Source organism: Columba livia, chromosome 25 (genome assembly GCF_036013475.1).
Source record: "Columba livia isolate bColLiv1 breed racing homer chromosome 25, bColLiv1.pat.W.v2, whole genome shotgun sequence".
Lineage (NCBI taxonomy): Eukaryota > Metazoa > Chordata > Aves > Columbiformes > Columbidae > Columba > Columba livia.
In genome coordinates, this window is record NC_088626.1 from 5,095,907 (window position 1) to 5,109,571 (window position 13,665).

General features: G+C 50.8%; 1 protein-coding gene across 1 annotated transcript; it reads right to left on the reverse strand.

Moving 5' to 3' along the window:
* Window positions 1–7,435: 7,435 nt before the first annotated feature.
* Window positions 7,436–9,814, reverse strand: LOC135576384 (ciliary microtubule associated protein 1A-like). Its single transcript, XM_065041226.1, has 6 exons — window positions 9,692–9,814; window positions 9,405–9,605; window positions 8,988–9,089; window positions 8,681–8,802; window positions 8,345–8,482; window positions 7,436–7,522 (listed from the first exon to the last, which is right to left on the reverse strand). The coding sequence occupies exons 1-6, from the start codon at window positions 9,795–9,797 to the stop codon at window positions 7,436–7,438; spliced, it is 756 nt and encodes a 251-aa protein (XP_064897298.1). The 5' UTR covers window positions 9,798–9,814.
* Window positions 9,815–13,665: the final 3,851 nt, after the last annotated feature.

Sequence of the window (13,665 nt, forward strand, 5' to 3'; positions counted from 1 at the left end):
AAGAGAGCAACCTGCCAACCTAAACCTGCTCAGGGAAAACCGTCCCCGTGGCCAATTCCCAGGCAACGTTACTGTTCAGAACAACAGTCCTGCTGCTTGGAAAATCTCATCCTCTAACAAAGAAAAAGCAGAGGGAAGAAACAGCTCGATGAACTCCAGGGTAAAGACGTAGGCAGCCGGGCTGTTGGGGATTGACATGGGTGGAATTTTATCCAATAAAAGCCCTTGTACCTCCCAAAATGTGCTCTAAGGTACCATGCAGCCATAGAGCGCCAAAGTACAGGTGCCCAATACAACATTGCCCCCAGAAATTTTTTTACAATAAATAGGCAATTCAATCCTGTGGGTGTCTGTTACTCTAAGTGATAAGAATAATATTTCATCTTACCTAAACTTATTTTCCGTGATGTCAATTCTTCTGGAAAGCTGCGCTTGTTCAGTTAGGGAGGGTCATGAATGCTTGGGCTTTTGTGTCCCGTTGGTCAGTTTCCTTTTGTGTGCGAACTGTGGCAGAGAATCACTGAAAAGGTTCCAGAGTTACTTGTCAACACACATTATTTTAGAGAAGAGTGTTTTTGCGGTATAAAGTCCCCGTTCGCAGTCCCGCCAGCGCGGCGCAGGGCAGGGGCAGCGGCGGCGGGAGACGCTGAGGGGCCGCCGGGCCCTGAGGGGAGAAAAAGGGGCGGGACAAAGGGCGGGAAGAGGCGGCTGAGGTGGCGGCGGGGCCGGGGCTGCTGCGCCGCAGGGACCCGCAGGGCCAGCGCCGCACTTGTCGCGTTCCGCTTCATTCGCTTACACTACTTTAAGTATTTTTGTTCGCAAAAGACTCTTGTTAGGCGTCTTGTTGGTGTCTCGAATGAGAATATCTCTTCTTCTGCTTAAAACAAAAAACAATTCCCTCAGAGATCAGGCTGTCTCAGCATCCTGAATGTGAGAAAAGCAGCGCAGCAGAACTGAGGAGAAAGTCCTGTGACTTTGTAATGCTAATGGGTGGCCTTTGCAATTGAAAGGACAGTTTCAATTAAACGAGGAAGGGTGAAGAGCAGTTTTTCCAGGCAGCCCGAGTTTCTGAAGTGATGTTTGTAGATCATGGAAGTTGTGTTTAGTGGTAAAGCTTGGGCCTCCTCTTGTTGAGCAGGATCTTTTCTTGCAAGGTGAGCAGCTCCACATTTCTGCGCTGTTAAGAATATCTATGTATCTATGTGCAGACATGGAGAGTTTGAGAGTCCCAGTATTGCCGTCTCTTCAGGTTCACCGGAGTCTTTGCTGCCATGTCTCTGCTCAGCAATCTCTTTTTGAGTCCCCTTCTCTTCCTCGGCAGTCTAAATTTGAATCCATTGAAATCTGAATAATTATTATCATTGTGAAATGTCATGAGAGCCCCGTCAGTGCAAGAAACCTGCCAGAATGTGATATGACAATTAAATTCCCGTGGTCTGTAAGCAGCAGACACTTTGCTTCGTTGGTTAGTGCTGGAATATGGGGTTTCCTTCTGACAGACCACTCAATGCTCAGAAACTCATTTTGATCCTTATTCTGAAATGTATTGTATTTAAGCACCAACTATGCAGATACAAAAAGCTCCACTTTCCTGTGGGACCAATATTACAGCACTCTGACACACGGCATTTGACGTATGTCAAGACCAAATAATAACATATAGTAGTAAATAGCATCAAATTAACATGACGAGTTTCTGAGAAATTATATCCTTTGAAGGAAAGGTAACAAGGCATTTTTGTTTCAATGGAACATAATAATGTTGAGAAATTAAGAAAATCAGCAGACTGACAGAAATGACTTTATTTTGATGAAACTTTATTTCAATGAAAATGTTTCATTTAATGAATAAGGCTGAATAAAGCATTGAAGATGCTCCCTCCAGGCCTGCAGAAATTAGCATGGCCCGTGATATAAACATAATTTAGGATTCCTTCATGAGTTTAGTTTAAATGTTTCACACTCATATGTATCTATTGGTCTGGAATCTAAGAAAGGCAATTTCTCAGGTCTCTTGCTCCATACATTGCAATTACTGACAGAAAGAAATGGCAGCGCATAGAAAGAAACGGCGGCACGTGGTTCAGCAGCACGTGGTTCAGCAGTAGTTTCCTGTCTTCTGTAAAGCTTTAATGGTGACTGTAGGACACGTGGTTAATTTAAGCTTTTGCTGGAATAAAAAAGCTGGGAGATGTATTAAGCATCACGATGTGTTATGAGATGGTAAAAGTGGGAATTGATGGACATGAGGTTGAAGTCATTTTGTGAACAGCCCCCAGTGTTTCCTCTCTCTACAGCTCTCCCTCCTGGCCCAGCTCCGCAGGCCGGTCCCACCAGGGAAGCTGTGTCGCCCCAGCCCGACGGAGCGTCCCCCGCCCAGCTCCCTGCCCGCTGGCACCGCGGCATCCACCTCCCTGCGTGCCCTGACATGAAGTTCGGCGCAGAACTGGTGAGTTCCAGACAATTGTGCTGCTCAACTGTGTTTATTGCTATGCCGCGTTCCCAGCTGCCTTGGCCTTGGCTTCGCGGCGCCTGCGGAGAGAAGAGGCTGCTGAGGCCCTGCCGTGGCCGTGGTGCCGGGGGGTGCGAGGCTGCGGGGCAGCGCTGGGCGACCCGTGGGGTGCGGGCACCCGGCTGCACGGGGGAGCTGCAGTTGGAGCTGCAGGGACACCCTGGCCGAGGTGAACACCTGGGATTTACAGCAGGACCCAACAGGGTGATTTCTGCTCGTAGGAACACATCACTATTGTGATTCTCCCTGTCCATGGCAATGTCATCCCTCATTTTTCTTCCTGGCCTTGCTCTGCCTACGTCTGTTGCTGGGTCAGCTCTTGTTGGGCAGAGCCACTTTTAACTAACACTTGGAACAGCAAGAGCAGGTTTTGTTAAAGAGCACCCAGGAGCTGAGCGGCCAGTTATACCATCCTTCAGCAGGAACCTCAGTGGAGTTTGGCCAGTAACTAAGCGGGCACTTCAGAGTACCCTGGCTCTAAATGTTTCAAGGCTAATGGCCGCCATCTGATACAGGAGTTTGGCAACAGCCCCTGCTCAACAACTCACTTTTGTATTCTCCTCTTGCACAGCCAGCATGCACAAAACAGCACTATCCCAAACAGGATGGAGCCCAAGACCCCCACGACAGCTTCTAAGCAGTGGTTCTTGTAGGTCGCGGTGTCAGTAGTATTGTTCTTATTCTTGGTGCTCCAACCTGGATGAACAATTCTGTACCTTAGTGTTTTCTGCACACGAGATCTGACAGCAGTTTGATCAACTGTCCCTTGGAGCAAGACAGACAAAACCCATCCCTGTGTCAGGGAATGCCACCCCCAGCTCTCCCTCCCCGGGGAACCCACACCCCAGGAGGACAGAGTCCGGCCCATGGGGAGACACCTGAACCCCGCTCCCCCCTTTGCCTTTGCTCCAGCACGGGCACTGCTTGCACGCCCCCAGCCTTCAGGCCTTGTCTCCCACTTCTGGCCCTGCAAGGCTGCTCCGTACCTGGAATCTTGTCAAGGAGGCCGTTGATTCCAGCCTGGCGGGCTTCCCCGGGGTTGGGCAGCTCTGCCAAGAATCACAGAAAGGTAAAGCCTCAGCAGAGGATGCAGGAGTTCGGGGCAGGTTCCCCCTAAACCGTGCGCGAACTCTCAGTGCATCCCTTTGGACCTCAGTGCACAGGAGGGACCCCTCCCTTGTGCCTGGGGGGGCACTCAAGGCAAGAGTTTGGCTGCTGAAGAGCCTGCAGACACAGGGGTTTTGGTTCATGACAGTGGATGACCGAAGGACAGCAATTACCTGGCATGCCTCGTGATTTCATTGTCCAAGTCCCTTCATCGTAGTTCGGCACTACCTGGTCTCCTCTTTTCTGAAACGCCACGGTCTCCCCAGTGTCATGGCTCAGGTCTTTAGAAAGAAATGGAGTCAGTTTAATGAGAAGTAACCTCTTCAAGAACCAATATCTTCAGGAGGCAACGTTTCTCAGAATACATTGATAACACTCAGAAACAAAGCCAGAGCATTTGAGGGTGTCAATTTAGTCAGGGAAAGCGCCCTTCTGAGGAGCACGTGTATCTAAACCTCCACTTCCCAAGTCTTCTGCTCTAAAGCGATATATACCCACCATGCTCTACTTTGTCCAGTAACTCCAGGACTTGGTTGAGGACTGATTTATGCTGGGAAGACTTTCGTCTTAATACCTTAGGCCTTGTTCTTTGTGGACCTTAACGGAAAGTAGAAAGTTAAATTCCTGAGAAATAAAATACTGAACACGAGTGCTCAGCCCGTGAAGTCAGCCAAGGCTGAGCACTCACCCTCGCGATGCCGAGTGAGCTGCGAGGCTGGAAAAGCCCTCCCGGTGTTCACACCTGCACCTGAACACCCACGAGAAGTTTCCATCACACACTGTGATCCCGTCATCACTGAACAGCTTTGAGCTGGCAGCTCCCCAAGGAAGTTAAAAGCCACAACCTACCCATGAGACCGCCCCGAGTGTCAGCCCTGGGAGCCAGCTGGTACCCTGGATTTCCATTGCGTCCAGCCGTGTCTGCAGACAGACACAACAGAGAAACTCCCAGGAAATATTTCAATGGACGTCTTCAGAATATTAAACCCTAAATGCTCACTCGTTCAACAACAGACCTGAGGGATCGCCGTGATGCTCCCAGACAAGAGCCGGCTGAGGAGTCGCAAGGCCATCGTCTACAGGCACATCTGGAATCAAGCACATTCCATTAGATCTTGTCATCTGCTTCTTTCTCAGTGACCTGTGGTGACTGGAGGGGAGGTCAGGTAATGATGTGGGACCCAGACGTGGGTGGAGGTTCCCAAAGCTGCAGAGGGGTGGGGGTGACCTGTTGACTGGCACCTGGCAGCTCTCAAAATACTGTTTCCAGGCCGTATGTAACACCCCTCAAGGGCTGGATGGACAAACACAGGGATCCTCGGGGATTTCTTACTGGGAGATCTCTGGGCTGGGTGCCCATCCCCACCTGCCCGCCTACGAGTTCCCCGTTCTCCATACGGCGCTGCCTCGACCTCCCGGGCTTGCAGAGCCAGGAGGAGGAGGATAAAGAGGAGCGAGGGGGTTATGGCCCCCCACCCCTGCATTGTGGCACTGCCACTAGCTCTGCCACTAATGCTGCTGCTGCTTCTGTGGCCACTGCAGCTGCTGCAGCAAATGCTGCTACTGCCAATGCTGCTGCTGCTTTGGCCACTGCCGCCGCTGCTGCAAATGCTGGCGCTTCTGCTTCAGCTGCTGCCGCTGCAAATGCTGCTGCCGCTGCAGATGCTGCTGCCGCCGCTGCTGCCGCTGCCAGCACTGCCGGAGCGGTGTCCGTGCACAGCACTACACACCAGGGTGTGACACAGAGCGGCTCTGTGACCTCACAGCCCAAGCTGCAGCCCAGGACACCATGGGCCTTCTGAGCTGCCAGCTCACAATGTCGACTCGCGCCCAAATTTTCATCCCCCAGGGCTATTCCATGGTCTCAGAAGCCGTGCAGAGGATGGAATGGTTGGAGTCCCCGAGCAGGATAAGAGCCTGCAAGCGCAATGGTGGCGATGTGATATTTGGAATATATCTGTGATCTTAAATCTGGGCAGTTTTATTACATGGGCTTTACAGTAGTCATGAGTTTTCCTTTCTTCATGCCTGGTTTCAGCATCGTATAGATTTATAGATGCCATATTTCAAGTGGAGTAAAACTTTTAGGAATTGATGCTCCTCAGGTCGTGTTCGAGCCATAGAGTGGAATGTCCCATTGTACACAAATGTCTTCATTGCTCTGGCATCCTTAAAAATGCTCTTTTCTTGTGTTGGTCGGGACTTAAGTCCAACAGTACCAGATCCAGTGACCCAAAGGCCTTAGCAAGCAGGGCAGCATAGTGTGGTATAGATCAGTGTCATGGTATAGATCCACTTCATCCCTGCTACTCCGAAAAGAAAGTTTTGTGCAAGGTGGTAATGACATCAGCTGGAAACATCTGATGAATTTGTCGTTTTTCCCAAGGAACAAACGTCAGGACAAGAGGAAACGGCCTCAAGATGCGCCAGGGGAGGTTGAGGTTGGATGTGGGAACAATTTCTTCCCCAAAGGGCTGTGGGGCATTGGAACAGGCTGCCCAGGGCAGTGCTGGAGTCACCATCCCTGGAGGGCTGGACAGACGGACATGAGGTTCTCAGGACATGGGGTAGTTCATCCAGGCTTAACTGGCCTTTGCGCTTTCTCTGCAAAGGCAGCTTGCAGGAATCCTTTTCCAATTTGTAATTCTTTTTTTTTCCTGATCATCAGAATACCTCTAGATCTTAAACATATAAATAAAAACATTTAAACATTTCCTATTAATCTCAGGAGTTTGAAACATGGGAAGCCAAGGCGTGTGAACCTCAGGTGAGGTGTCTCTACCGCAGGGCTGCCTGAGGGAGCGGATGTTCTCCAGTGTCTTGAGTTTGCAGCTGGACACTGGCAGAGGAGACGAACTGGAGCTGTCTCGGGCTCCTGCTGCCTGTGCTCCCAGGTTGTGCCCGTGTTTCCAGGTCGTGTCCGTGTTTCCAGGTTGTGCCCGTGTTTCCAGATTGTGCCCGTGTTTCCAGGTCGTGCCCGTGTTTCCAGGTTGTGCCTGTGCATGGTTTGCACAGAGTTTGCTGGCACTTGACGTTTGCTGGGGCTGGAACAAAGTCTCCAATGTGCAAATCACCTATTTCCCCTGCAGACACTTCTCTGTGTCCCTCATCGGGTATCCCAGGATAAAGCTCTAATGATTGCAAACATGCAGGCTTGTACGAGTTGGTTCAGAGCAAGAGTGCTTTGGGCAGCCCTGGTCTGACATCTGAAACGTGTCTCTGGTCAAAGAACGTCCTACAATGACATAGCACTAGTGATCAAAACCAAAGTGTTACTGTCCAAACTCATAACTATGTAATTGAGCCTCCAAGACACATCATGGCAAACCTATAAAAAATATCCCATGTCACCCAGGAGAAATCCTTGCTGTATCACTACTTTTTGCCTTTTCAAACAGGAATTAGTGATTATTTTTCCTGAGCTGTCCCCAGGATGCTCTGCTCTCTGCTGAGAGCGTGCAGGGAAGGACCCGGCTGCTTTTGGGGTGCAGCGTTCAGCTCCAGTCGCACTGTGTGGATTGTATCTGTCCTCAGCCAGGTGTGCAGCAGGTTTCAGAGGAAGAACAAGACAAGTCCAGGGTGAAGTGAGCAAGCAGGGTCCTCATTTGGTTGTGTTTAGGGCAATCAGGAGAAAATGTGCAGTTAGAGCTGTTGCTTCCACTTCGGACTGCTCTCCAGTCTGAATCTTGTAGGGTTTTTGCTGCTTGTAGGGTTAAACAGAGCAAGCAGCTCTTCCTCACCCACAGAAACCCCTCCCCTTGTCTCAAGGTGAAGAGAAAACCTCTCTGAGCAACACGTTGTTTTATTCAACACATCTCAAACGTCGAGGATCAGGGGAGTGGTGTACACGGAATGGCGCAGTCCAAACGTGGCTGCAGGTGCCTGGGGCTTGATCAGCTCCACCTGGTAGGAGTAAAGGAGGAAATGGTGACCATGGGCCCTTGTCATCGCTTGTCTGGGTGCCTGTTGCCCTGCCCGTGCCCCCGAGCCCAGTGCCGTTTCTGGACAGTCACTCTGCATCTCTCTGTGTCTCTGTTTGGTCAGGGCTGGCTGTGGGTGCAGCGCAGTTCAGTGTCCTGACCCAGCAGACTTGTCCTCAGCGACGGCCGTCTGCCGGAACAAGGGTGCCGATGGGCACTGGCAGCTCCTCCTCGCACATCGCTGTACGTGTGCCTTGCGGCCTCCAGCTCGCTGCACCTATTCGTGCAGCACGCTTGTTGGAAACCTCAAGTATGAGCAGAGCACTCGAGATGTCCTGAGGCTGTGATTCACTGCATTTCCTTCTCGTTATGAGGGACGTATGTAAGCAAAAGAGAAAACCAGTTTAGCAGCAGGTAAAAGGCATCCACTGAGTTTGTTTTTGAGGACAGTAAAAGAAAAGTCTAGATTTCAGCAGTTAACAGACAGAAAAGCTCATCACAGCTGGTGTGAAAAGCTGGGTCTGAGTCCAGAGGATGTCGAGCTCCAGCCAGATTTGCTGGATTCCTGTCCCCTCCAAATTCATCTATCCAGCATTAGGAAGGCTGGGACCTGTGTCTGCTTGTCCCTTGTGAGGTAAAGCAGTGTTCCTTGCCTTCCCTCTGCTGGGCTGGGGGCAAGGGAAGGGACAGGAGGGCTGTCCTGCAGCTTGTCACTGCAGCAGGACACTGTGCAGCTCAAGGCAGCCCCAGCGGAAGGGGAGATGCTTTGGCAAAGCCGCGCAGGAGCAGAAGGCGGCTGCCTTACCCTTCCCGTGCGGTAATCCGCCGGCCCCGGTTTGACCGTCTTGTCTCGGAGCTGAGTTCGGGTTCCCATGGTGTACCCGGGAGCTCTGGTTTTGAAAACGTCCAGCTGGATCTTTGGGAGTGCCGCAGGGCCTGGGGTCTGTAAGAGAGTCAGGGGAGCTGCTGGGTGAAAATAGCCGGTGTTTGTTCTTACCCATTCCCGGCACAGGATGCGCCAGTTCAGCGAGCTGGGCAAAGCATTTGGGAACCACACAGCCCTTCTAGTGCAAGTTGGTGGAGGCGTGGGCAGCGATTTTTCTCTTTGTGTGTTTTTGCAGCCCCTGGATGTGACTCTCACCTTGGCGAGATCAGCATCGTAGCGATCCCGCTGACTCCTGCTCTTCATGGAGTAGCACGGGCTGGCAGGCGTGTGCGCCGTGTTGGGGCCCAGCACCCTGGGCAAGGTGTAGGTGCCGGGACCTGCAAGAGGAACGGGAAGAGAAGAAACCTCTGGGGCAGAGACAGGCACCCTGCAAAGCCTGCTCAGGGCAGCACGAAGGATATCTGCTCCCTTCCTCATTGACTCTGGTTGAAAAGCTGAGCAGCAGATTGTCACTAGAGGCCTCCCCAGCCACAAGGGTTTCCATCTCCCTGTGGTCACGTACCTGGAGTGAAGTCGGTTTTGACTCCCCTGTTCCGGAAGGCCATGGATGGCTCAGGCGGGCACTTAAAGATGTGTCGGTTGGACTTCTCCGGGCTGTAATCGCCTAGGGCAGAGGACAACAGAACAAAAGCGGTGAAGTTCTGGCATTTTTCTCAATCCAGGGAGGCAATTTCACCAAGAGCTGCTCTCCCTAACAGCTGCAGAAGTGCCAGCTGCCGGAAAACATCCACAGCTCATTGAAAGGGTGAGCTGAGGCTTTTGTAGCCATCTATCTTTTGTATCCATCTATCTTTTGTACCCATCTATCTTTTGTAGCCATCTATCTTTTGTAGCCATCTATCCTTTGCACCACTATGGCAGGGAAATGTGAAAACGTATTTGCCTTGTCTGAACAGACATCTGGAGGAATGTTACTCACTGGGTCCAGGTGTGATCTCCGTCTTTATCCTGGGAAGTCCAGTGATGGCGTAGGCTGGAGCCACGTACTTCCCAGTCCTGGTCATGGAGGGCTCCACGTAATAGCGAGGGCCTGGGGAGCAGCCGCCTTCCGCAGGAGCTTTTGCCCCTCTGCAGGTGTATGCGGGGGCTTTGACTTTGGTGGGGTTGTGGTTGATGTAACCTAGGAAGAAAAGGGAAGCAGGTTTGTAGCTGATTTTGTGACGGGTGTGCTCACCGTGCCACGCACCGCTCTGATCCTTGTCTTACCCGTTGTCCCCTGGACTGAGTATTTGGGTCCAGGGCTGGTGAACTGGGCCGAGATGAGGCCCCGTGGGCGATGAGGTCTCCAAGTGCCCACGAAAGCTCCGTCCATGCTGGGAGATGCTTTGAAAGCCTGAGGAAGAAGCAGAATTGTGCCTTGGTACTTTGGTTTGTGCCTCAGTAGTTTTGAATCACTGTTCAAATGATTTTGCTGTACGTGACTAGTGAACCTTGTCATGGAACTGGGTTCACTTGCATTTTTCCGACATCATATTAAAAGCACTTTTGCTAATATCTTTGACAGTGGCTCTTTAAACGATCTCAGTCATCCATTGGTGACATCTTGGTCTTGTGCAGTGCAAGTTCTGTCTCACCAGAGAACACCAGAACTCTTGATAACAGATTTTACGATGAGGGTGTCGAGACCCCTTGCCCAGAGCAGTTGTGCATTCCCCGCCACTGGATTTGTTCAGGGCCTGGGGATGAAATCCCAAGGTGCACAATGGAGCTCATGGCTGCTGCAGAGCTATGGCAGGGAAGCAGGAGTCTCCACACTTCACCTGTCTCAGCCGCGGCAGTCGAAAGGGATGAGGACGACAACGTCTGCGTCTGCTTCGTCTCTGCGGCACAGAGCGTGGCGAGCAGTGAGAGCAGCCAGAGATGTGGCAAGAGAGGTTGCCAGTGAGGGCTGCCAGAGATGTGGCAAGAGAGGTTGTGGTGGCAGCGACCAGGGACCCTGGGGACAGCCGGGGATCATCCTGGAAACGCTCTGTGACATCAGAAGGCTGTGCGATGGCATCAGATGGTGATGCGGGACTGGGGACGTCCGGCCTGCAGGGCCAGACCTTCCTGAGATCTGCTTGTCCTGTCTCCATGTGTATTTTCAGGGTGCACATGAGACCGATTTTGAACATCAGCAGAGACTGGGGGAGCTTTCCAAAGCACCTGGTTTTTACACTGTCTTTACACTCAGTGACAGAGGTGGCAAGTGACACAGCGGTCACACAGCACCACTGGGTACCAGAGGCTTTGCCTGCTGAGGCAAACTAATATTTCCAGATTCGTTACTCTAAGACTGTTGGAGGGGGATTTGGGTTTCAAAAGGAGAGGAAAAGCATTTCCAATACAGAACCTCAGCCACCACATCTGTGATTGTCCATGTGTGGCAGGATGCAACCCCCCTCCCTCCTTCAGTATGGCACATCTCACTCTTTCTCTGCTACTTGAGGCTAACAGCTTCTTTTTTTTGGCCCAGAGCACCCTGGCTCCTGGGACATTAGAAGAAGGGAGTGCCAAGGCACACTGAGCCGCGCCCAGTGTGGGGGATGTTTGGAGGCTTCAGGGGCACCCACAGACAGTGTGGGGGTGCAGAGAAGCTTCTAGAGTGCCTACAGTCAGATCTGATCAGCCAGTATAAAAACGGAACTCTCGTCGAGACTCCGCCCATTTGCCGCGGGTCTCTCGGAGCACGAGCAAGATGCTGCCCCCGAGAGCCCCCTCCCCGGGATGGGGACTCCGCTTGCCTTGCCGCCACGTGTGTAAGTAAAACTTCTCGCAGGATTGCGAGTATATTTATACTTTCGTGCACATATGCACGTATAACTTTCCATGCTCCATATGAGCGCGTGTAAAATTAATCCTCGCAGAATCGCGGGTGTATTTTCTTTCCGTGCACATTTGCACAAGTACTTTATTTCCTCGCACAATCGTGAGTGGCCGCCGAGAGCCCCTCGCACATTCGCGAGTGTAGTTTCCTCCCGTGCTTCCACATAAGCACGTGTAGGATTCTGTGCACATTTGCACGTGTAAAATAACTATCGCAGGACTGCGAGCGTATTATAAATTTACTCTTGCGGAATCGCGAGTGCACACTTTCCGTACTCACTGCGAGTACGTGTATCTCTATAAAAATAATCCCACACCGTGTTTAGGCAAGTGTGTACTCCTCTGGGACTCGGGAACAGCTCCGGCATTGTTTTGAGTGAAGCCACGTGCATGCACTCTGTGGACCGCCCCTCTCAATAATTTCCTCCACTGATATCCGAACCTGTATTTAAGTCACTTTTGGAGTGCTAAAACCCTGTTCCTCGCCGGCCTAATAAAAGCATTTCCACTACAGAACCTCAGCTGCCACAACTCTGTCCATGTCAGGACCCACAAACACTGTGTTGCAAAAAATGTGACAGCTATAAAAAGTATCCTATCCTCCCCAAATCACTGTTTCCCTCGCACCCTCAGGTTAGCACAGGAATAATCTTGCTCTGATGACCAAATCCAACTCTCAGCACAGGTGTCCGGATTCTCAGTGCCCTGTGACTCCCAAGATGCAAACTCAGTATTTTCCTTTGTGGTCTGTTCAGTAACAGCGATTACCCCAAAACATGCGTCACTTTGAGCAGGGAACCTGCAAAGAGCTCTGATGGAGCACTGTGTGGTTAAATGAATATTCAGATCTCCTGCAGTTGGGTTTCCCCGGTTTCAGGCACAAGTACGTGCACATGTGGCCAGCAGGAGGGAGCAGAGCTGCACAGAGTGAGAGACGCAGCTTTACTGACTGCATTTCACGGAATAATTTTGCGGGTTTTAAAACGAAATCCCATCAGCATCACAGGTGTATGTTTGTTGCTACGAGAAGTTTCATTAGTTCGTTAAGTAGCTGACATTTTCTTTTCTTTCACTGATGTACATTTGGCATTAAAACACACATACTAGTGCTAATATGTTTGTTTCCAGTCTCCGCTGGAAAGGGAGTTAAATAGAGAAATGCCAATACCAAGGCAGAGCAGGGCATGACAAGAGCTGAAGGGTTCTGTTGGAATAGTGTTTAGTGACTATCAATGAAGTGAAAATCCCTCCTCAGCTTTGATTCTTGCTTTTTCTGCCATATTCAGCCTCAGCCTGAGTAGAAGGGGAGCTGATGGTGTGTAAGGGGATCCCAAGAACTTGTGTCACAGCAAAAGGAAGGAGATGAGCAGCAACAAGCTCCTGTCTGTCTCCTCTACAGGGACTGGTGTGTGCTAATGCAGGGAAATCAGCTGCTTTGGCCTGAGATGGGCCAAAGTGAACCCTGTCTCCTCCCCAACTGCTGCAGAATAAACCTCTGGGGATGGGTGGGAGGGGAACAGAAACTGCGGGATGTTGCACGGCTGGTGTTCTGAGAGAGAGATTTGTATTCACTGGGTAACCCAGGGCATCCTGCCATTCTCGTTAGAGCAGAGGAGATACAGGACTCTAGTCTAGGAACAGAAGAACTCTCTAAATCCTACATTTAGACTCCTTTTCCCTAAGCAAGGTATGAACTCTGCAGACCTTCTTTGTGATGGCCACTCTGTGATGCTCGCTCACCTCTGTGGTTGTGCCCTGTGTCAAGGTCAGGGGTACTGTCCTGGTTGTCTTAAAAAAAAAGTTTCTCTTTCAGTGAATTTTGCCTGTCATCTAAAACCTTAATATTAACTGCATTTTCCTGGAGAACCAGACACATGTTTTGGTAAACCTAGCAATGGAATGCAAACTTATTGATAAGCACAGACGGGACATCTCGCGAGAGGGGCGACTAGAAACAAGTGAGCAAGAAACTGACCAACTGTGTATAACATTCCATTCACGTGAATACTTCATATAAAAGTGGGAGATCACGAGGATCTCATTTGCTTTTCCCTTTTTCCCTTTTCCCTTCTGCTTATGGCCGACATTAGGGGAGGACCCTGCTAGTCGTCCCTGTGAACTGAGGCCAGTGAGAGACTGAATCCAGCTCTGATTGGCTGCAGAGTCTAATCCAGGACTTTGGGTGCCGGCTCTGCAGTTGCTGAGACTTTCAAGATTGGTTTTGTATATTTTGTATTATTTTCTCTATTCTTATTAGTAGCATTAGTAAAACATCTTTAATTTTTTCCAACTCTCTTCACTCTGTCCTTCTTTTTCTCCCAATCGCCTCTCCTTAGTGGAAAGGGGGGAGGGGGAGGGGGAAGTGGAAGTGTTGG

Coding starts and splice junctions, on each gene's coding strand:
- LOC135576384 (XM_065041226.1), bottom strand. CDS start 9,797: ATGGACGGAGCTTTCGTGGGCACTTGGAGACCTCATCGCCCACGGGGC. Junction 9,090..9,404: donor GGAGATCACACCTGGACCCA/GTGAGTAACATT, acceptor CCTCTGCCCTAG/GCGATTACAGCCCGGAGAAG. Junction 7,523..8,344: donor CGGATTACCGCACGGGAAGG/GTAAGGCAGCCG, acceptor TACTCCTACCAG/GTGGAGCTGATCAAGCCCCA.